A 23,455-nucleotide genomic window follows, 5' to 3' on the forward strand; every position below is an offset into this window, starting at 1 on the left:
GTAGCTTCACCTGTTGACAGGAAATAGGAACGTGCTGGTTTCCTGTTTCCCCCCGTAACCTTCATTTCTGTGCTACAAACCCCTCAGGATTTCGCTCATTTTGTGCACCAAACACATCTTTAATCTAAAGGATGATTTGCCTCCATCAAAGTTTTAGCTTATCGAATTTAAAATAGGCTTTAGTAAATTGAATCTTTTTATACTGATAGAAAGTTTACATATAAATGTACACAGAACACAATAAAAAGTAGCACAGAACACAATAAAAAAATTCATTCAGTAATAAATGAATTCATTCAATCATTCTTCATCTGTATGATATACGAAATCACGTGTGATGCGTGTACAAGAGGCCCCCTTATTAATTTTAGTGTGTTTGGTGCTTTTATTGACGTCAGCACACTCAAGCAGCATGCTTAGCTTGCTGTTTCTGTCTGTTAGAGAGCAGAGCCGTGGAGGGAACAGCCCTGTCCACACCATTTCCAGAGATGGAGATGTGGTTAGTAGATAACTAACGTCCACACGGGGCCATGGACGTTTTACTGGCCTGGGTTTGGTTTGGAGGGGCCTCAATGCTGCATCTCCTTTCACAAGATACAAAATACTTTTTTCCGAGCTCTTGTTTTCCAGGCAGTATGTGCTCTGATGCAATTAAAAAGAGAAGAAACAACAGTCACCATTCTAGTGGTCTGGATGGTTTGTTTATTAATTAACGTCATACAGGTTCATAATAAAGGGACCTTTATTAGAAAAATAAAATCAGACATTATAATTGCAAGGTTTGGTCTCACAGTTAAGGTCTCACAGATCATTTATGACGCTTTTATTTCCGGAGTTATTTCCTAAGGAAGGTTTTAAACCAATCATTTAATCAGAAATGAAGCTCATCTACCTGACACTACAGTATTATACTGCATAAGACACTGAGTAATATACTGCTACCAATGTGTAGTTCTGTATAAATACAATACAATGTTCCTTTTTTTAAACAAAATGACTGTTTATGCTCTGCACATAGATTACTCTGATATATATGTTGCCTTTACTAGTAAGCTAAAGTAAATTATTTGTAATGTAAAGGTTTTTTTTTCTTTCTCCGTTTTTTACAATAATGAACGCATTCTTATTTGTTTAAATCAAATAACAGGAATCAGGGATGGGGATTTAGACAGCATTGTTGAACAGAACAGCATATACACTGATAACTACTGTAAATATGATTAAGATGGGTCAGTCCTATACCTTTACCTGCTCCAGCTTCTCCCTCTTCTCCCTAAGATCTTCTTAATCAGAGAGTGATTCGTTGAGAGACCCTCAACAAAACTGAAATATAAAAGTGTGTGACACAGATTCCCAACCCTGGAATACCCCGTCCTACACATTTTAATGTTTTTCAAATACACCTGACTGAATTAATCATCTAATTAAAAGCCCTTTCTGAGTTGAAACGGTGTGTTAGAACAGGAAAACACTAAAATGTGTGGGACAGGGGGTATTCCAGGGTTGGGAAGTGCAGCAGGTTAATTCCCTTTGGTGCAAAAGCTTAATTAAAAGCAGTTCTTTTGAACCCAGTTGTGACATTCATGTGATTTTCCCTTTTAAGGTTAGGATATTTGGAGGTAAAATCAAATTTCTGTTGCTGTTGCGTCTCCTCTGCTGATTGATGCCTGAAGATTAGACGGCTAGCCAGTGAGATAACATCATAACAAAAAAACATCATATTCACTTGTGGAAATTCTATTTTTTTACCAGTGGAAAAAAATGTTTTGAATTTGATTTATTCCTGTTTTATTTTATCAAACACATTTATTAACTTGTTTGATGTCCTGTAACATTAATTTATTCTTCATTCATTCTTTGTCCTATCTTAAGATTATTCTATTGTATGCTGGATGCAATACCATCTGTAAATGCATTTATAAATTCTATTGATTTTTTTCTCTAAAAAACAAACAAACAAACAAACAAACAAAAACAGCCAATAATAATATTAATATTTAAGAACCCACATGATGCAATTTCCTGACCAATAGTCCAATAAATGTTTGGAGCATAAATAAAACCAAAATAAATCAATTTGAAGAGCTTTGTAATATAATCAGTGGCAAATATCTGGTTTTCAAACAAATAATTGATGATTGCTTTGATTGTATTGTACAATACTATTAAGATAATTTGCAGCATAGTATTAGTACACTAATGAGAAAACAACATCCAAACAGTTGCTCATTCAACTGATGCTTGTCAGTGTCTCACTTCCTAAACTAGTGAATCTGATTTTGTTTCTTGGGTCTTGATATTACTGTGCGGCACCGATCACATCAAAAAATTATCACCAACAGTGGTGTACGTGTAGTTCTCTTCCTCACATATCCTCAGTCTGTGTCCCCTCTCATCCTTTTTAGTCTATTGCTATTACTGGCTTAATTTTCTTGTTGGGGTCACAAACATAACGGCTGATTCTACAACAGTCTTTCAGCTGCTTTTCCATACTCACTCGTGCGAAAGATTAATTTCTCTGCCACCCCTTGATTTCTTTCCCTGTCATTTCTCCATAAAGAGGCTAAATGTCAGGCATGCCTGACTCCTTCTACTGACACATCCATTCCAGCAGATGATTACCATAAGGAAATTGACACTTTAGTGTGCACAAGGGAATTTAATTTACTCTGACATCTTGCTGCATAATGTAATCCCAAAGAACGTGAAGCTCCAGATTGAGATTTTAAATAAATTTGACTATTAATGTGATTACCAATCTTGAACACTTCAAACTTAAGCGTATAAATCAATTATGGATTACAAGTTGTTTAAGCGGCTAAAATATGGTCTGCTTAAAGATCCATGAAATAATAATGGGCTGCACTTTTCTGTCAGTCTATCCATAATTGGTACTCATTTAATTGAGCTAATGAGTTTTAACCACTACACCAATTTGTGGTGAATTTGATGAGATATTATGATTAACTTATATAAGTGTGTTTCAATACAGTATCAAACATTTTCAGAAGCAAATGAATATTTGTGACCCATTTTTTACATTATAGAATATAGTGACTTTGTGACTAAAAAGCCATCTATAATGTTTGTGCTACATTTAGAGTGGGTTTAATAATAATAATAATAATAATAATAATAATAATAATAATAATAATAATAATAGAATAAACTGAATAAATTGGTATGCATATAACTTAAAAATCCAATCAATTATTTGTTTGAGAACCAGATATTTGCCACTGATTATATTACAAAGCTCTTCAAATTGGTTTATTTTGGTTTTATTTATGCTCCAAACATTTATTGGACTATTGGTCAGGAAATTGCATGATGTGGCTTCTTAAATATTCAAATAGATTTAGAGTAATTTCTGGCTTGATAGACAGAAGTCTGGAGTTGTTGACTGATTTGTTTCACTATAAAATAGAACTGATATTTTTCAGTTCATATTTTTTTTTCTTCTAGACTATAAAATGGGTGTGAATAGACCGGTCACACTTGTGTATTTGTTAGCTATTGTGTCCGTATAGAATACGTAAGGTTTGTTTGTAATTTGTTTGTATTGTATGACATGTTCTGACATCATCCCATGCTCCTGACCTCTCAGACATTTATGCTGAGTCAGTGGGATTTGTTGGTATCTCTCTGCTTTGGAAGCCGCTGATCAGCTCTGGTAATGTTGATTGGAGTCAGAGTACAGTTTGCTGAGTCATGCCCTCATATGAATTTTCTCTGCATGGCCTCTGGCCTATGGACTGGACCTACCCCAAAACTCCATACTGTGGAGTTACAGACCAAAATGAAATCATGATCTACACTGGAATTGACATTGTTTTTTAGAATTATTAACATATCCACTAATTAGCCAGTGAAACTAGCCAGTACACCAGTGCAGGTAATTCAGTAGCAGCAGGCAATATCATCCATGTTTCCTCACTCACACAGACCAACTGCCAGTGAAAGTCCTCCTGGCCGACTGGAGATAAGAGCAGAGTCCTACTACACATGACTCAGCAGCACCAACAGCAACCTGGGAGGGTCAAACATAAGGATCACTGGAAGCGAAATGTTACAATTCTCCAAATGGCTTATTGCCTTCCAGTCTAGCCATGGAGCAGTGTGCTGGGAACATCATTTACAATATAATGACAAAACATGGGAATGAAATGAGTCTATTTATTTTAACCAAACTTGCTTCCATTCTCATTATTTATTGACAACTTCTATGAATATTAATGCAAAAAAGATATCTCTCAAAATAATTGGTAGTAGTATTATCAGTGCATCCATTTTGAGTCAAAAGATAAATTTTATAAAAGTAAAAAAGAAGTGGCCGAGGAGGTTGATCGTGAGATCATGAAACAGAATCAATGCGTTTAATATGACTGGAAAATAAAATGTCCTAACAAAACTGTAAAGTGAAAGTATAAAGGTTTGTAGAGTTTAATACATTACATGACTTTACTGTGCTTAAAAATAATGCTTTTTAGTGTTTCTTAAGATAATGTTAAAGCAATTTTAAAAATGTGCAAAGACTAAGGTAAACTATAGGATGCAATTGACCCGAGGTCATTAAGCCAAGCCACGTAACCAAATGGCATATCTGTAGTGTGTAGTGATTAATAAAAGAAGTGGGTGAAGCACATCATGTGGTTAGATGCAGTCTAGAAACTCATAGAGAATAAATTGCCACGTGACCTCCTTTGTAGATGAAGGGTGGGCATAACAATATAGATTGTTATAGTAAATTATTTTAAATTCCTAATAATACATTAAAAATGAATTGTTGGGTATTATAAAAATATTGCATACGTTCTTGAATGAGTGTAGCCCCTGCATTAGACACAAGCTCTGTTGACACAGAGACTAAACAAAGAGACAAAATATATAAAAATACTCACAGCACATATGAAGAGTAGAAATACATATATACTTATATATCATATTCTTATATATATATATATATATATATATATATATATATATATATATATATATATATATATATATATATATATATATATGCATACTTATTGAGATGTCCAATGAATCATAAAGTGCTGTGCTCACAAAATGCTAGGCTCACTTTTGCATAATTATCCAATACATAATATATTATATATTATTATATATGTTCCCGTTATTATTACCCACAGTATTGTTAGTTAAACAGGTAAGAAGAAGAGACCCTCAGTGCAGTCTCTCTTGAGAGAAACTAAATGAATAACCCATGAATGGTCCACTCTGCTCATCCCATCTCATGCATGGCTGCCAGCGCTACTCTACTGGCCGTCCTTTTTGACTGGCACGACGCAAAACGAGGTGCCAAGGGCTTGCAGGAGCCGATCGGCCTGTGGAAAATAAAAGCTTGCGGGAGGTTTCGGCTGATTGCAGACGCGTGAGGCATGCTGGGCTGGAAGGAGGAAGTGCATTGGGGAGGAGGGGAGGGACCGTGCATCCCCAGCGCCGCCGCGCCGCCTCGGACTGCGCCACATGGAGCGGTGCGCGCCTGGAACAGCTTCATACTGCACCCGAGCCGAGGACTAACAGGTATGGACATCAACTTAGCCGCGCTTTTACACACCCACACACACTCACACACACTCAGATGCGCCAGTTTGGGGTCAAAGTCGAAATAAAGTTCTGTTAGTGGAGTGAGAAACAGCGGGCATGGTGGAAAACTTAAGTCCTAAAGTAGGCAGCAGGTGCGCTTCACTTCTCCCAGACTCTTACAACGTGGAGTGGTACAAAGTTTTCCATCAGTTTAAAATGACCTTATATTTCTTACAAAATTACAATCAGTAGACCGATTTGAATGACTTTTTGCTAAGAATTTTTGGATATGAATAAGCGACATTTTTTCCCTCTGGTTTTCCAGAAAGGAATCGTATCCTTAGATCCAACGGAATAATTGGATTCCAGTCATAATTATTTTGGTCGTATACACAGTAGACAATACACAGAATGTGTAAAAGACATATTTTCGTTATACACATTCATTTTAGAATTAGTCTTTGTGGAGAAAAGCTGGCCTTTACTTTCGGAAGCGGCTCATACTGAGAGGCACCTGTTGCTTTTTCCGCTCTTTACTCTCTTCACAACAAGCTCGACATCACTCTCTCTTTTTTTCTTTTTTTTTCTATTGCATTTCGTTCCCCTTTTCTAATCACGTATTAATACTAAAATGTAATATTAAGTATATATATTAAGTACACATCCTCGAACGTTTTAAATAAAACTAATTGTTATCCTGGAATAAATCTTTATTCCAACAGAACAACATATTTAGCAGTAAAATATAGAGTTTAAGTAGTGGGCTAGATTCAGTAAAGGGGTGAAAAACAATAAGCAAAGTAGGAATAATTTGCATGATTTCCCTTGTGGGACAGACGACACGAAGCCTAAGTTTGTCTCGTTTTCCTTGCAGTGAGAACTTCCATTCTCTGTCTAACTAAATTGCCCGTGTTGATACAGTCCAAAAAACAAAATAAAATTAAAATAGTTCATATGTACATATATATCATTATACATATAGATCATATATACATATACTGTATATGCGCACACGGTGATCTACAGGAGCGCTTAAAATATCTTATGTTCAATAGTTTAGATTAATTCAGTATTTAAAATGGGTATATTTTATAAAATAAAATAAAAGACGCTATTTTTTTCTGTTGTATTTTAAAACAAAACCCGCCCATTTTCTTTAGTCTTTGGATTATGGTGATTGCTGTATTTTATATATGAATCACGAATTTCCACTTTAAAGCACTGAAAAACAACCCAAGCTTGTGCGTATTTTATATAGGATGGCATGGGTAAAATGATATTTTTGTGTATAGTGTCACAAGTCTAAAAAGGATCAAATAAATAAATAAATAAATAAATAAATAAATAAATAAATAAATAAATAACTGTAACGAAACTTGAGAGAGAGAGAGAGAGAGAGAGAGAGAGAGAGAGAGAGAGAGAGAGAGAGAGAGAGAGAGAGATGAAGTTCGTGAAGGCCAGTGTAGTGAAGTGGAGCATATGTAAATGAGACTGAGTTGGAGTTTTATTTGAGTGAAAGTTGTTAGTTTAACATCACCATCATCTCACACTGACATATATCAGCTCATCCAGTACTGTGCTGAAATCCCCACTGATGCAAAAGCATTCAGTCAGAGAATCAGATATTCCAACCCTTCCTGAGTTACTCAATTTGCCCTCGCTAATTAGAAATGGTTAGTAATATTTCAACTGAGAAACCCACCCATTCCCATCATCTCTCTGAGGCTTGTAGGTCTTTTTGAGAAGTGCACACATTTTCAGTAAGGGGTGGACATGCACCAGCAGTTAGATACACACTTTGAAAATTAAAAAACATCAACAAAACTACATTTACATTTAATCATTTTGGGGCTTACATTTCTGAATGGCAATGCCAATTACAAAGTCAATAAGTCAAGATAATGCAAAGCTGAAATTATAATAATAAAAAACACACTTATTTGTCATTAATAGGGACTACAAATATATCATTATATATTACAAAAAAAATTTTTTTGTAAATGATTATTCCAGGGCATTTTTACAAAATACATGGATCGGGTTCTGGATCACCTGCATAAAGATAACGTTAAAAAAGACAGCAGCGAGACAGCAGCTAATATTCTGATGTCTGTAAACACATTAGGCAGGGAGTTTCAGGAATATCCCTAATATATTATTCAGCAGATGTTTTTAGAAAACATGGAATTTACCAGACTTTTGTTTTTCACTACAGTAATGTAATATCCTTTTAGTTTCACCTAAAGGAAAAATTCCATAATTCTACCCTTACATAAACTTTATTGCTATAAGGATTCCTCAGGCCCAGATTATTTTGTAATATTTTAAACCTGAGTCAAATTAACCAGCTCCAAGTAGTAGTGTAGAAAAGTTGCTCTCACCTCTGAATTCCTCTGACCTGAGGCACGTCATTTTGTCTGTTTAACGGTTTTGCACCTCACAGTCTCCACCCCGCTTGAGCCTCTTTGTTACGCTGCTTCGTTCTTCCTTCCAAACACACACACTCTCTCTCTCTCTCTCTGCCCCTCCATATTATATGTCTGCAAACTGTGCTTAAAATCTCTTTACTGTCAAAATGTTAAGTGCACTACGTCCCCTGAAAGTTACCTGGCAGTTGTGATATAGCAGCAGTGCCATCTTTTCACACACACATGCAGAGAACACGACAACAGCATAAAACAGTATAACTATTGCCTTGAAGTGTTATATACTATTAACATAACTTTTTATTTACTAGTAAGTGTATGATGTTTTTAAAGCACCCTGTTGTCTATGACTAGGACAATTATTTTAAATTCCATAAACTTCCTATTTTTTAAATAGTGTCTTCACTTATGATTGTCAGTACATATCTGGAGTTTCTGCCCCTCAAATATATGAATTGTACTAGGAATAAAAGTTGTTTAAACACGGCTGCTCAAGTTCTAGTAATTTATGAATTGAAGTATATGAATCACGAGGAAGCTGTAACCTTTGATCACATATCAATACTTTAACACCTACAGTTTAAAAGTGTGTGTAGTCAGATCTAAATTATTTGGGCAGGTTTCCCAGAAACACTCTCATCACTGGTAGACAAAGATTTGCTCTGTAATTTTAAAACCTGACTTTTAGGAAACTCGGCTCACATTTACTGGATCAGTCCTATTTAATCATGCATGTTCTTCTTAGGTGGCTCACATGGAATTTTTAAAAGTTCAATTGTGCTGTGTAGTTTTTTTTTTTTTTTTACAGATCTGAAATTTACATTTTTAAAACATTTTTTAAAATCTTTAAAAAAAAAAGAATTTCCAGACCTACACCACTACTAAAGAATGTGCCATTATGAGAAATATTAATGTCCTCACCCCCTCCTTTATCTACAGCATCATTATTTCCCTTTAGAATAGCTAATTAGAAGAGGGGGCACAATGGGAATACTGACTAAATACACATAAACACACCCACACACAATCACACACATGCGCAAAGTCAGAAATCTTGTTCTGCCAAGAAGCTGCAGTGTCGATCACAAAACATACTGGCCTAGTCAAACCTATAACTTAGGTCTATAACCTAGTCCCAATAAACATGCACACCTTTTGTTCTCCAAATACTCCTACATCTAATTAGGGTTTGTGTGCTACTGTGGAGTCATCCACAGAAAGGCTGTGGTATTGCGACATACGGATCACAAACTTGCTTCCCGCTATTTGTTCCAAATGTGTGGAGCCATCTGTCAGTGAAAACAGGAAGGCCTAGGTTCCCCTTCTCCCAGGGGCGTACTTCAGCTTGCTTGGCTATTTTCGGGAGCTTCACTTCTCCCTGCGTGGCTGTAGGGGCCGGGTGCGGACCTCCAGCGGGAGCGTCTTGAAGTGGCAGCGAGGAGGCCGAGGCTGTTGTGCCCATCTGCTACAGGTCTGATGGGACCCTGCATTATTAATGGGGCCACGCGCACTGGTGACTCCTTCAATATGCAGGCCTGGCCCTAGGAAGCACTGCATGTCGGCCTACTGCGTTCTCGAGTGTTCCTTTCTAGCCTTTTGTCTTTTTCTTGCACTTAATTTCTCTTACCAAGGTTTTTAGTTAGACATTTTCACTTTTTCCTCTTTGCTCATCCCCCTTCTATCATACTTCCTCTCTTTTTTGCTCTCTCTCTTTCATTTACTCCCCTTGTCTGTCTTCCTCTTTACTATCTCTATCACCTCTCACTGTTTCTTACTCCATTTCTGTGTCCATTTCACCTTTTGTTCATGTCTACAACTTGCTTGTGTGAGTGTGTATGAATGAGCAAGAGAGACAGGCTGCCGGGCTTACCCATGCATGCTCAGTAAATTAGAGTGAACACGAGCGCCAATCAGCTGGCTATGCCAAACACCCGCATCCTCCGTGACCCAGGGCCATCTAATTTTCTGCTTAATTTTGCGGCAGTCAGTTTGCATTTTTGGATGATTATGTGCTGGGAAATTAACAATAAATAACAAATGTGGTCTGAAAGGCTGCTCTTGAGTTCCCAACACCCCACCCCTGAAGCCCACCATCCAGTTGCTCAGTCTACCCAGGCTGTCAGCCAGGGTAATGAAAATGTCTGTAGTTCTTTTGTAATGTAATGTGAAGAACAGTGGTGTCTGCTACTGGAATAGGAGTGTTATTGAAGGGGGTGATAGAGACACACAAAGAAAGGTCATTCCCCCTGTAATCACTAACCGTCCCTCTTAGAGTGATATATTTGCAAAGGTAGATATTGGTGAAACTGAAACCATTTTCTCTGACTCTGTCTCCCTCCATCTTTCTTTCACTTGCTCCTGTTAGAGTATCTGCACAGGATGGAGACCGAAGAGGCACAGGAAATGTCCCAAATAGCAGGTACAGCACCATTTCACGCACTCAGAGCAATACCAGAATGTGGTAGGCCTCAGTAAACCCAGATCCTGTGGCACAGTGAGTTTCTAAAAACAGCTCAGTCACAAAAAGCCAGTCAATCATTAGGTTTTAAAAATGTTAAACATATTCCTATGTTTATTTTTAAAACCTTTGGACATCTTTAAAATCTTCAGACATGTACATATATATATATATACATATATACACAGTACATACATACATACATACATACATACATACATACATAAAGCATGAAGAGTTATTTTGCATTTTGTATATTTAGGGAGGGACAGCCCCACTACTAATGAGGGAGGAGAAGAGCAAGAAGAGGCCATGCCTGTCCCAGAGGACCTATCCACCAGCACAGGTCTCCAGCACAACAATCGCAATGACAAACCAACAGGTGGGTGAGACCAATATGAAAAGCCCCTTAAATCACCTTTATTTGAAAGTTTTACACCAATGGTTAAATCCATGCAGTAAGCAGTATCTGAGACAGACCTCTGTTATGGTATGGAAAAAGGTAAAACCAATTTAGAAAAGTACTAGCTTTAGGGAAAATCCAAAGAGTTTCTTCCAAGAAGTTAGACATAAGCCATCAGATGAAATATCACATAATGTATTCTATATTTATTCTATAAAAATGTATACTGAAACCGCTGAAGAAAAGAAGAATGTTGTGAGAATTTTAGAGTAAACCTTTATACTGTAGAAAGGCAAATTTTGAAATCTAATGCTGTGTGTGGTTACCTTTTTTGGCCATAAAAAAGTACTTATTTCTTAGTTCTTATTTGATCATTTTCATACATGTCCTGGATCTTTAAAAAAAAGCAGCAGTATTACTATTATCATGTTATCATGTATTTTATTTTAGCCCCCGGTTTGAGTCCCCCTTTTCTGTACATCGATGATTATGATTAGAACGCTCATGTTCCTTTTTCTCCATATTCAGAAACAGAAAGGAGAAGGCAGGAAACAAGAAACTGTCAAACACACGCACACACACAGCAAAGCTTTTTTTCTTTATGTCTAAAACTTCATTGGTTTATTCTACAATAAATAATCTACATAATCTAAAAAATGTACAATAAATACATTTGCCCTGTGTACGTATTAAGCACCACAATGGAATCTCTACCCAGCTTAAAAAAAGACTAATATTACTGTACTCTACTTGTAATGTTAAAAAATATCATCTTGATATCTCTTTACCACCTGGCTGGATGTTCTTTAGCTTCACTAGTGTTGGGCTCTGGGTGAACACCAGATGTCTCACAGCAGCATTAATATACCCTTTTGGGTGAAATAGAGATTTCTTAGTAAGACATTTTATCTTAATTTGAAAGTGCCAGAACAGTGAATAAGTATGAAGTAGGTTAAGTAGAAGCAAAGTCTGTGATGTGGATAGGAATGGACCTGGCTAAGCTGAGGTTAGCAGATGGCCTGTTTAAAATCTTGATGTATTTTAGTTTAGGAATTTTCCCCTCCAGTAGCTCCAGATTAGCTCGCCTCCAAACACTTTGAAGCTGTAGTAATTTAAAAAGAGAGAGAGAAAAAAGTAAGATGTCAGAGGAAACTGAAATAGGATGTGCAAGAGTTTCCTAAGAAGAACTTGCCAGAACACAGTTTCAACACTCATATGGGGAGATAAAATGTTTAGGAACAACAACAGACAGGCAAAGGTGGCACTACACATACACACACACATACACACACAAATAAGTGTGCACATGAGCACAGGACTGCACCTGCACACTTTGCCATGCTTTCACTTCAACTGCCAAGCAACACCTACACACACACACACACACACACACACACACACACACACACACACACACACACACACACACACACACACACACACACACACACACACACACACACACACACACACACATGGATTGTTTTACTAGCCTTGAGGACCTTCCACTGACATAAATATTAAGTGTAAATTAAAAAAGAAATTTAGCAAAGTGCACAAAAATTCCAGCATAACAAATCCTTCATCAAATGTGCAATTAAAAATCTTTTTTATTCTTCTTTGGGAATGCATATATGATATGATTGATACTGGTGTTGTGCATAATGGTTATGCATTAGATAGTATCATGCACATTCAATATCAGTTATAAAGTATTGAAGCTTGTATCAGAGGAACAGAATGTTAGAAAAGCTGTAACAAATGTGCTTTGTGGACTGCGGTGTGCACGTCATTTACTCTGATGGCAATACACAAAGAACTATTGATTAGTCATTTCACTTCTCACTGTCACAAAGTCAGCATGATTTTTAAAGTCCTTTGCATAACGATCATCAAGCACTGCAACCCTCACTATGAGAGAGGAATAGCACATCAACTTAAGGAGGAATAACACTGAATATATATTGTTTATTTAACCTTCAGGATTGTTTTATATAAAAGCTTATAATTAGAAAGTTTTATTAAAATATAATTTATTGACAAGAAGGAAAAATTATTATTTGAGAAATATCAATATTTAAAAAAATAAGATGTATATATATTTTGTAAACCTTATGGAATGCTGAACTTTATCTCCAACTGTCTGACAAGTTACATGTTTGCAAGATAAAATGTTCTACTTCAGAGATTCGTATTTTGCAGGATAATGGGTTTTAAACAGGCTATTTGATACAGGCTGTAGATAATCTTAAATTTTGCCTGTGTGTGTGCGCATGTGTGTGTGCACTGTCCTTGAAGATGTAATCAGCCAGTGTGAGAGAGGATGTGACTATTATATCTTTGCAGTGCATCACTGCTTCTTAGATTAATGCAGAAACTTGGTAATGGAGCAGTAGCTATCTGTGCTGATCATTTACTACTGGGTTGCGATGTGCTATTCGATCAGGAGTGTGTAAGTGAAACAGGAAGGAGAAGTGCATCGGAATCGCACTCACTGTGATGGCTCACACTGTCGGTCTTAGCTATACGGCGTAAGGCGCCATGCAAAAACACACGCACACACACACACACACACACAAATATAAAAAGGAAAAAAGGTGCTCTCTGGAAATGTATGACTTCTGAAAAAGGTCTTGATATTCAAAAATCTTATAATTCAATAATCTAAAAACTAAAATCTAAAAGCTGATCTTATCTTGGTTTTACTTTCCTATAAACTGATTTCTCTGTAAAAGAGTCCTTCTGTTGTCCTTCTATTGTATGCATAAATGTTGGGTCCATCATTTTTGTGTCACTGCCATTTTGCAATCAAACATATTTAAAGTTCCTAAAAATGCAAAAGAAGCAGTACCTTTTTTTTCCTTATCAAAGGTCGCATATGTGCAAGCGCATATGCACATATTCACACTGAGCAAAGCCGTGGTTAAGCGTGTGGCTCCAAGGCAACAAGTACAAAGCTATTTTCAGTTTGAGACAACAGAAGCTCTGCCTTGAGACAAACATAGCTGACACCCAGTTTTACACATACAGGACTATAGCAGTTGGGTGACACATATGTCCCACCGGTAGTGGAATGTATTTTGCTGCAAATATATCAAGCTTTTAGGCAGATTGAAAATTTGCTCTGTGCTCTTTAATAGAGTTCAGGTTAATGTGACAGGAAGTGGCAGGAGTCGTGTTGTAAGCAGGATGAAATGAGCTCCCGTGTCTACTCTCCTCTTCTCTATACTAGTGCAGTGCTCTTTGTTTGTTTTTGCCTGTGGGTTTTGACACTTGCTTCCCAAAAAGGGTAAATTAGGATGTGTGACAAACATTATATAAAGTAAAAGCTCCTGTTCCCATCTCCAGTTTAGTCACAACTTCCCCAAATCCATGAGAGATTTCAGCACAGCAGCAAAGTTAGTTCCTTTTGCCAAGCTTAGGTCACATATGGCTGGACAAAACATCAAACAGTACAAGCAGAAGGACTTTGAGTAGCTGTAACAGCATGTATGAGAGGATTGGGATCCACATTCATCTATAAAGCTATACATATTCCTATTAGCCCTTTAAAAAACTAGGAAAGTTTTAAACAGTTATTATAAATGAAACCACTTCGCAAGTGTCCAGTTAATAAAGACAATCAAACACAAACATTAACAATGTTTTTATTGTGTGACTTCAGAAGAATTAGAGGAAAAATTGGTGGAAGTTTAGTATGTTAATATTTCAGAGGAACCTGCTCACAGGATCAGACCAGGCACTTTTTGCTATCAGTATAGTGAGCTCACACATTTTCATCTTTGAGCTTACACTTATTTAACTTCCTCTTAAAATCAGCTATTCTGTCTCGGTGCCTCTCCCAGAGTGGTTTGTGGCCTTTTGTAGCAGCGAATATGGCTCTTTGTCTTTACATATTACTTCTTATGACATTTCAGTTAAAATAAGGGCATATATAGCTGTAAGAAATAAAGTAGACAGGGACTGAGGTATGCTCTCTGTATGAATCGTGTAACATGTTTGCCGATCCATATAGTGCACATAAAAAATGTTCCAAAGATTTATGTTCCACAGAAATATAAGAAAAAAGTTTCAGTTGCACAGCTTCACAATTCCCTGTCTGTGCTTCCCTTTCTGTCACTTCTCCATAATTCTTGGCCTTGTTTTTTTTTTCAGTTGGTCTGGCTCTGTTACTGAAGCTTCCCCTTTTCTCCTAGATTCCTATATTTCATTATTTCCACTTCTTCCTCTTCACTCTGTACAAATGGAGGTAAACGCATGAGCAAATCAAATATGGCTTCATGAGATGTTAACCACACAAACCAAGTTCAGTGAAAACCATTTTAAGCAAAGGGCAGCAGTGTGAAAGCTACTGACTGAAATGGAACAGACAGAAAAGCTTCCTAATCCCATAGGCATGCTAGTATTAAAATCATCCTTTGTCTTTGGCGTGAAACTATTCAGATTGTAGTCTATTGTTTTCAGGATAGAGTTACATTTGATGTTGTTTTTGTTCTCAAATTCAAGCCCTTTCATGCATTAGAAATTTAGAATGTTTTATTAATGACCCTAACTCCCTCATCTCTATAGTCTCACTTGCATTAGTGTGAGCGTGTATGTATTTACCACGCTTTGTTGGTCTGGTTTACACCGCTGCACTCCTCAGTTTCACAGTGCTTCCTGTGTCTCTGTTTCCTGTTTATCAGTCATTTGTTTCAAAGAACTGTGATACTGAGAGAGATGGGGTATGGAGTTTGTATTTCCCAATTCCTGGGTTAGCAAAGTCATATAGGAGTTTACTGTTTGACTTCTCAAAACAGAATTGTGTTTGTGTAGTGTGAAGAGAAACCAAAAACACTAGTGTTAGAAAATGTCACTATTTTCTAAGTCAGAACTTAGAAACTTCTTTTTTTTTTACAGCATTTAAGAGGCAACACAATTGGCACACTTTGTATTTTAGTAAACTAAAAAGAGATACATAAGTATTATGTCTTTCCCTAGAGCTTTAACATAATGTACTGTAGTAACAAATTCACTAAAGCCTGTACACTGGATTTAAACTTGAGACTCCTGCCTCAGGACATAAACAACTGTCATCAATATTAGAAGAAAGATGAAAGTGTTAGCTTAGATAATAGACAGGGTGAGCATTCAGCCTGATGCTTCACTAAACAGGCCCACTGCCCTCTTTTTCCAGCCTGCAATATAAAAGTTGAGGCTCGGAGTGATGAGGAGAACGGGCTGGCCGCTGAGATGAATGGCGAGGAAGAGGAGTGTGTGGCCGAGGACTTGCGCATGCTTGATGGCTCAGGGGCCAAAGTGAACGGCTCCCACGCAGGCCCAGACAGCAAGCCAGCGCCCACCTACCCTATGGCCGGGGGCATCCGCCTCCCCAATGGGAAGCTCAAGTGTGATATCTGTGGAATAGTTTGCATTGGGCCCAATGTGCTGATGGTGCACAAGCGAAGCCACACTGGTAAGCACAACTGCCATCTACTCTTCCCTCCCCTTAGTGTCACTCACACCCATAGCACAGAAGAGCTGACAGTGTGCAGGGCTTGATAGGATGCACACAACATGCAAGACACACTCTGCAGATGCAGAGCAGAATAGGAGAGCTTGATGAAGGCAGAGTGCATTATAATACTATAATGGTCACATTTAATGAGGATTCACAGTGCATTTAAAAAAATGTCACTGCAAATCCTACATTTGTCTGTGACATTAAAATGACAAATAAGCCAAACTTTTTAAAGCTACCAGTCTACGGATTACACTCTATTATTAGTATAGTCTAAAGCATTAGCCTTATACTGTATATGGAGGGCTCAAATGTTACATAGCTACAGTATTTCAGTGTTTTCAGTGTTTTGAGTGCTTTGTCTTGCTCAGTAAATCGATTCAGGCATAAATTTAAAAGGGAATGAAGTAAAAACTTATCTGTGTATCTAAATTAGAGTTGAGGGCAACATCAACAATTAGGCTGGAAGAAACTCTGCTAAATTAAAATTATCAAAGTACTTAGTTATTTTCTATCTCACTCAAGATTGGTATTCAGTTGTAATGAGCTCAAACCAGTGGTGGAGAACATTTTTCAAAAAGGCATTTAACTTCAGCACTTGAGAAGCTAATGAAACCCAAAATGGAAGAAAGGAACTGAGGACTAATGCAAATGCAAACAGAAACTACAATAAAAGATATAATGAAGTGCTTCCTATTTAAATATAAATATTCGCTGGTGAGACTGTTCTCCTAAAATGCCTTTTTAATGAGTTTCTTTTTTTCTTCCAGTAGTTTTACTGCTTCACTGGTGACTCTTATTTTATAGGGGGCCTTTGAAGAGAGCCGAGAATGCCACAACACTCACGCGCACTGGATATTGGTTTATTCCAGAGGCGCTGATCAGGAAGAGTGGCTCTCAAACACAAAGAGCTTACCTCGCTTTATTTAAATAAGCTCTGCCATTTGCATTGTGATGGGCCGCCCTTATTTGAGAGTAAAAGAGGGGGGGAAATGAGATTTTGAGATCAAATTGACCCAGGCAGCGGTGCATTACGAAGCTGGCAGGCCGAGTCGGAAAGGCTCGTGTACGATCTGAGGGGCAGGCAGTGCGCATGCCACAGTGCACAGCGGGCGTGGCTTCGGGCTCTGATGGGTCTCTGTCGCGTTCTGTGGCAGTGTGTAGAGCTGTGACCCCAATGCACAGTCAAACAGGGCCACTGAGAGAGACAGACAGAGGCAGACAGGAAATGAGAGAGGCCTCAGAGTAATCACTGTACACTTAACATTTACATGCTCAGGGTTTGCCTGTGTGCTACTTGTCCATGTACTGCAAATGACTAACATAGCCACAAGGTATATCTCATACTGGACTGTATTATCGATTGCCCCAGGGTTCAAAGCTCTCACAAGACAACATTTTTCCTTCAATTTACACGTCTCAAAATGGTGATGATGATGATGATAATAATAATAATAATAATTAGTGAGTGAAGGAAAACCTTAAAGCTGAAAATTATGCCATTAAGTCAAATTGCTATCTTTTTCTGCAGTACTAGAACTAGATCATTTGAGAGTGTTTTGTAGTGTTTAAGTGAATATATAATATTTTTTCTCAGGTGAAAGGCCCTTCCAGTGCAGTCAGTGTGGTGCCTCCTTCACTCAGAAAGGCAACCTGCTACGCCACATCAAACTTCACTCTGGAGAGAAACCCTTTAAGTGTCATCTATGTAACTATGCCTGCCGCAGAAGAGATGCCCTTACCGGACACCTTCGCACACACTCTGGTAACTTACATATGTCAAAGTGAACAGTATCCTGTTAAACACTGCACTGATATATAATCTAATGTTTCTGTCTACTTTGGGGTTTTGAATATTGAAAACAATCTGAATACATGGATTACAGAGTAAAGAAAAAGCACACTGAGCACCGACATTTTTCTTTTGAACTGACAGTTGGAAAGCCCCACAAGTGTGCGTACTGTGGCCGCAGCTACAAGCAGAGAAGCTCGCTGGAAGAGCACAAAGAGCGATGCCACAACTACCTGCAGTGCATGGGCCTTCAGAACAGTATGTACACAGGTCAGTGCAGGAGTGACTTAACTGTTCTCTCCCTTTCCTGCAAGCTCAGAGATACATGATTTAATCAAAGAAATTCTAGACTACAACCACAACCCAAAACTAACCAAAAATATTAACATAATTATTCTGTAGTAACTAATTATTTTTCAAGACTATTGTCTTATAGATTATACACATTTATATATTTTCTAATTTGAAAGTAAATATCAGGTTTATCACTATTTGAGTAGGTAAGGATTGGTAGGATTTATTTGACATGAACGATTATTTAGTGATTCACTGCCTTGTTTGAATGAGAATAGTAAAAGGCACTGAATTAAAAAAAGAAAAGATATTTTACGCTATATGACAGAAACCTTAGCGTCAACACAAGAGCATTAAAGGGTTTAAAGAGGCAAAATGTCAGTACAGCTCACGCGAGTTCAAAACATCAGGTGTGTATATTTGAATCTTATACGTGGTTTCTCTGTCTTGCATTTTATAGTGAAGGAAGAGAACAGCCAGTGTGAGCAGAGGGAAGACATAAACCTGGCTGTGTCTGAGAGAGCTTTGGTGCTAGACAGAATAGCAAACAATGTAGCTAAGCGTAAGAGCTCTATGCCACAGAAGTTTATAGGTAAGAGTGGCAGTTTGCTTTCTCTGTGATTAAAGGAAATTGTATATTTCATAAAACTAGTATATTCTAATTATACTCATGTCTGTGGTATAATCTGTCTTCAGACAAATACCGTTTGTGAACATGAACAATATTTGCAATAGTATATAGTCATATATTACTAAAATATACATTTATGCATATGCCAATTATGGACTTAATTTACATCATTATACTCTTTTTTCTTTTGGATGCTTTACCCGGGTCTTAAATTCTTAGTTTTTAGATATTGTCTCTCTGGGCAAAATAAATTTATTAAGTTATAAAATTATTTCAAGTGCAATTAGTAACATATACACGAATATATACACATATATATCTTCTATACTTTATTCAAAACACAATTCCCAATTCAAAACACAATTGGGAATTCAAATGTCCTAATCAGGTTGAGCTCCATGTCAAGTTTTTCCCCTCTCTCTTCCTCATTCTTTCTGTTAGGTGAGAAGCGCTTTGCTGACCTCTCATACGAGAACAGCTCAAGTGAGATGATGCAGCCATCAGCAGTCATTGACCAGGCCATCAACAGCGCCATAAGCTACCTGGGAGCTGAGGCACTGCGGCCACTGGTTCAGACTCCACCAGGATCCACCTGTGACGTGGTTGTCGGCCCCATCTACAACCTGAAAAACACCCAATCAGCTGAGACAAATGGCTTGTCAGCTAAAGATAGTGCAGCTGAGAACTTGCTCCTTCTTTCTAAGTCTAAATCTGCAATGAGTGAGAAAGATGGCTCACCCAGTCATAGTGGCCAGGACTCCACTGACACAGAGAGCAACAACGACGAGCGAGCAGCTGGGGTAGGAGGACCGGCAGCAAGTGGGCTCATCTACCTGACCAATCATATGGCCCCAGGTGCACGAAACGGTGCATTGCCCCTGGTGAAGGAGGAGCAGAGGCACTATGACTCTCTGCGGGGGGTGGGAATGGAGCTGGGCATGTCAGTGGCTACAGAGGGCTTTAAAGTGCTAAGTGCCGAGGGTGAGGAAGTAAGGGCGTATCGCTGCGTCCACTGCAGGGTGCTCTTCCTGGACCATGTCATGTATACCATTCATATGGGATGCCATGGCTTCCGAGACCCCTTCGAATGCAACCTATGTGGCTACCGCAGTCAGGACCGCTACGAGTTCTCCTCACACATCACACGTGGAGAACACCGCTACTGAGCACAAATACACAGACCCACACACCCCTAATTCATATAGATAAACCAGCATACCAACACAGATACACAGTCATCAAAAATACACACATGTAAAATTGTTTTTTAATGCATTGTCTGAATACTGTGTGCATGCTGAAAAGTTCAAAATATTAATTTAATATACACTGATTAATGTAGACAGATGTAAATATTGTTCATTACCATGTCTATTTTTCTAAAATTGTTTGAGTTACTGAAGAAGAAAAAAAGCCGTACTGAACAATGGAATTGAAATTGCGGTGAGACAGTAAAATGTTTTCATGAAAAATCTCATTTTTTTTGGATCCTTTTCTTTTTGGCTTTTTTGGAGCAAAAACTAAATCCGTTTTGGGAACAGCATTCAGTTTATTTAAAAGAGTCAATTCTATCTTGAAAAAAGCAACTTTTCAGGAGAATACGCAATCTTTTGTGTTTCTCACTGCAATATTGTTAATGAATTAGTACTCACCTATTCTATTTGTGTATGTAAATTGTCAAAAACATTAAAATACAACTACAAGTGTTACATGTTAGAGTAAAGATATATGGCAATGACGATTGTATCCACTACCAATCAAAAGTTTAGACACACTAGTTTGAATATCATTTTTGTTATTGTTTCAAAGATCGTTTGATGGACTTATTCAATCCTGTTTCTAGGACAAAGGTAAATAATGAAGGTAATGAACATGTACAATGTATTATATTTAATAAGCCATTTAATTCATTCGAGTAGTTGTTGCTTAAAAATGTCATTGTTTTCCCCAACAAGATTTTTTCCATTTAGGAAAGCAGTCAACCCAACCTCAAACCTTCAAATGTGAGAACTTTAAGAAAAGCCTCATGGTGTCATGAAGCTGGCTCAGAAGATTCTGCAAAGCTTCAGCAGGAATACTATTAAAGGTTTTTATTTGTACTTCTCTTGGTCACTTAATACTTCCATATGCATAATTTCCCAGTGATAATGTTTCTAAAACAGGAGATAATAGTTAAAAAAAATCAATCAATAAATAAAATAAATAAATATTTGTGAGCTGGTGTGTCCAAACATTTGACTGGAAGTGTGCTTTTTGTGATCCAGTATTGAGAATTTATCTCTTCTTAAAAAGAACTATATCCCTATTTCCCAACTTTATGTATTATAAGCAACTTTTTTGGTCCGTTGTATTTCTTTTTTATCTTCACTTTTTTTTCATTATTATTATTTAACCTTAGATTTTTACAGGATTTGAAACATACATATATTAGCATCAGTAATGGTAAAACATGCTTGCAAAATATCAATAAACAAAGTACATTCAACCAGTGTATCTGTATTTGTTTTTTGGGTTTTTTTTTTTTATAATACTTTGTAATAAAGTTAATCTTAATTGTAAATGAACTGATTCTTGGAAAGAAAAAAAAATGAAAAAGAAAGCAGCCCATTTTCTGCTAGTCGTTGTCAAGTCTGGTTGAATGAATAGGGCACTAAGGAAATCACCACATTTATCTGTTCTTATGAGGGGAAAACAGTATTGACTTGACATTTTAGCAAAAATGACAAAGAGGAAATTTATCACAATGTGCACCAAATACCAAGCGATCACCAGTTTCTGAAAAAAATCAAACCTTTTGGTACCAACATTTATGCCACAATTAAAGTCCCAGAGATCACTTTCTTCAATCTGATGTCTGATGTGAACAACTGACTGATTTTCTGTATTGCTCTGCTGTCTCATAATTGTCTGATTAGATAACCGCATGAATGGGCAGGTGTACAGGTGTTACTAATAAAATGGATGGTGAGTGTGTGCTCCATCAAATTGGCACACCTACTTTGTCCATAATGAACGTCAGCTAGACCATGTCTGAGTGTGTGCACACTTGCTGTTCAAAAATGTGTTAAAGTACCAGCTCTGTGCAGCACACACACACAGACACACACAGACACACACAGACACACACAGACACACACACATACATACACAAATACATACATATCCAGATGGCATTGGTGTGATTGGGTGGAAACGGGAAGCAGCTGTAGCCAACGCATTGCCCCCACGCTTCAGTGGGACCTAACGGTGGAGACAGCGCATTTGCATGAGAGGGATAATCTGGCAAGCACCCACCCCTGACTGTCTCAATCCAAGATCTCACTTCTTCTTTCAGCCCCAACTAATGCTAGACTTCTTACTGAGACCATACATCTATTTTAATGCAATTAAAACTTAAAATATGCTGAGCAACTAGTCAAGGGTTGTTTTGATGGTGTTAAACAGCAATAAACACAATAAGGGTATGTGGTGCCTCTATACATTTTAGGTAGTCAACAGATCTCATTTAATGTATTAAGGAATAACTCAAGCAATAAGGTTTGCCCAGCTACAGAGGAATTCTGGGTATCTTGTCCTCACAGTCCAGCTGTGGTCTGCCCCTGCTGTGCTGACAGCTTTCCATCAGTCCTCTGGGATACGCTCACTACTTGCACTGCTGGCTAGTTTTACAAAGTTCCAATACTGTAGCCAACCACATGACCCTGAAATATTCATTAACCGACTTGACAAAAAAGATGAAAAATAAATGAAGCACTTTTTTCATGGTCTTCCAGTTTTTCTAAGATTGTTTCATAAAATTTACATGACTGGTTCATTTCATGTGAGTAGTCTCTAATCAGTGTCACTCTGCTGAAGGCAAGGAGATTGACTACACTTTTTTCATCTCACTCTTTGAGATGTTTTAAAAACTTCAGCTGACTTTTTGTGAACAAAGGTATTTTACTTACTTATGCAGTCACTCACCTATTGACCTTTTCATTACATTGAACGCATGTAAGTTGGGGAGGTTGTAGCTCACTGGTTAAGGTGTTGGACTACTGATCAGAAGGTTGTGAGTTTGAATCCTCGGGCCCCTGAGCAAGGTCCCCTGGGCCCCTGAGCAAGGCCCTTAACCCCCAATTGCATAAATGAGATAAATGTATGTCTGCCAATGTAATGTAAATGTAACACATATACTGACTCTCTTACCACAAACCTTTAGAGAAGATTCAAAAACCAAAGAAGTACATTCTGAAATTAATTACTGAAGCTAGGACAATATAATCACAATAAATAAATGAACCATTATCCTTGATTTCAGTTCCATTTAATCAAATCTTGATTTGCTCATTTACAACAAAACTCAATTATGCGTCTGTAGTTAAAAGCTACAGCGGCTCGTCATCCTAGAATGAGTAA

At 37.5% G+C, this 23,455-nt stretch overlaps 1 protein-coding gene and 1 long non-coding RNA gene across 5 annotated transcripts; one reads left to right on the plus strand and one right to left on the minus strand.

Annotated features, from left to right (window-relative positions):
* Positions 1–690: 690 nt before the first annotated feature.
* On the minus strand, positions 691–9,863 carry LOC125141034. Its single transcript, XR_007140380.1, has 2 exons — positions 7,935–9,863; positions 691–4,030 (listed from the first exon to the last, which is right to left on the minus strand). It is a non-coding gene; the product is annotated as an uncharacterized LOC125141034 (long non-coding RNA).
* Positions 5,402–21,542, plus strand: ikzf1 (IKAROS family zinc finger 1 (Ikaros)). 4 transcript variants are annotated; one of them, XM_027142020.2, is made up of 8 exons: positions 5,402–5,550; positions 10,345–10,398; positions 10,700–10,819; positions 16,017–16,295; positions 17,938–18,105; positions 18,277–18,402; positions 18,887–19,018; positions 19,499–21,542. In XM_027142020.2, exons 1-8 carry the CDS (start codon positions 5,406–5,408, stop codon positions 20,221–20,223), a joined length of 1,749 nt encoding a protein of 582 aa, XP_026997821.1. In that variant the 5' UTR covers positions 5,402–5,405; the 3' UTR covers positions 20,224–21,542. The 4 variants fall into 4 exon arrangements, with proteins under 4 accessions (XP_026997821.1, XP_026997820.1, XP_026997822.2 ...); XM_027142019.2 differs by lacking the exon at positions 18,887–19,018; XM_027142021.2 differs by lacking the exon at positions 16,017–16,295 and having other exon boundaries at positions 5,414–5,550.
* Positions 21,543–23,455: the final 1,913 nt, after the last annotated feature.

The sequence above is a fragment of the Tachysurus fulvidraco genome, chromosome 4 (assembly GCF_022655615.1).
Source record: "Tachysurus fulvidraco isolate hzauxx_2018 chromosome 4, HZAU_PFXX_2.0, whole genome shotgun sequence".
In the NCBI taxonomy this organism is placed as follows: domain Eukaryota; kingdom Metazoa; phylum Chordata; class Actinopteri; order Siluriformes; family Bagridae; genus Tachysurus; species Tachysurus fulvidraco.

What these genes read in the sequence shown, in the direction of transcription:
- ikzf1 (XM_027142020.2), top strand. Translation starts at nt 5,406, where the DNA reads ATGCTGGGCTGGAAGGAGGAAGTGCATTGGGGAGGAGGGGAGGGACCG. An exon ending in CCCGAGCCGAGGACTAACAG is followed by an intron (nt 5,551 to 10,344) that starts GTATGGACATCA and finishes TGCTCCTGTTAG; the next exon opens with AGTATCTGCACAGGATGGAG. An exon ending in TCAGAACAGTATGTACACAG is followed by an intron (nt 18,403 to 18,886) that starts GTCAGTGCAGGA and finishes TGCATTTTATAG; the next exon opens with TGAAGGAAGAGAACAGCCAG.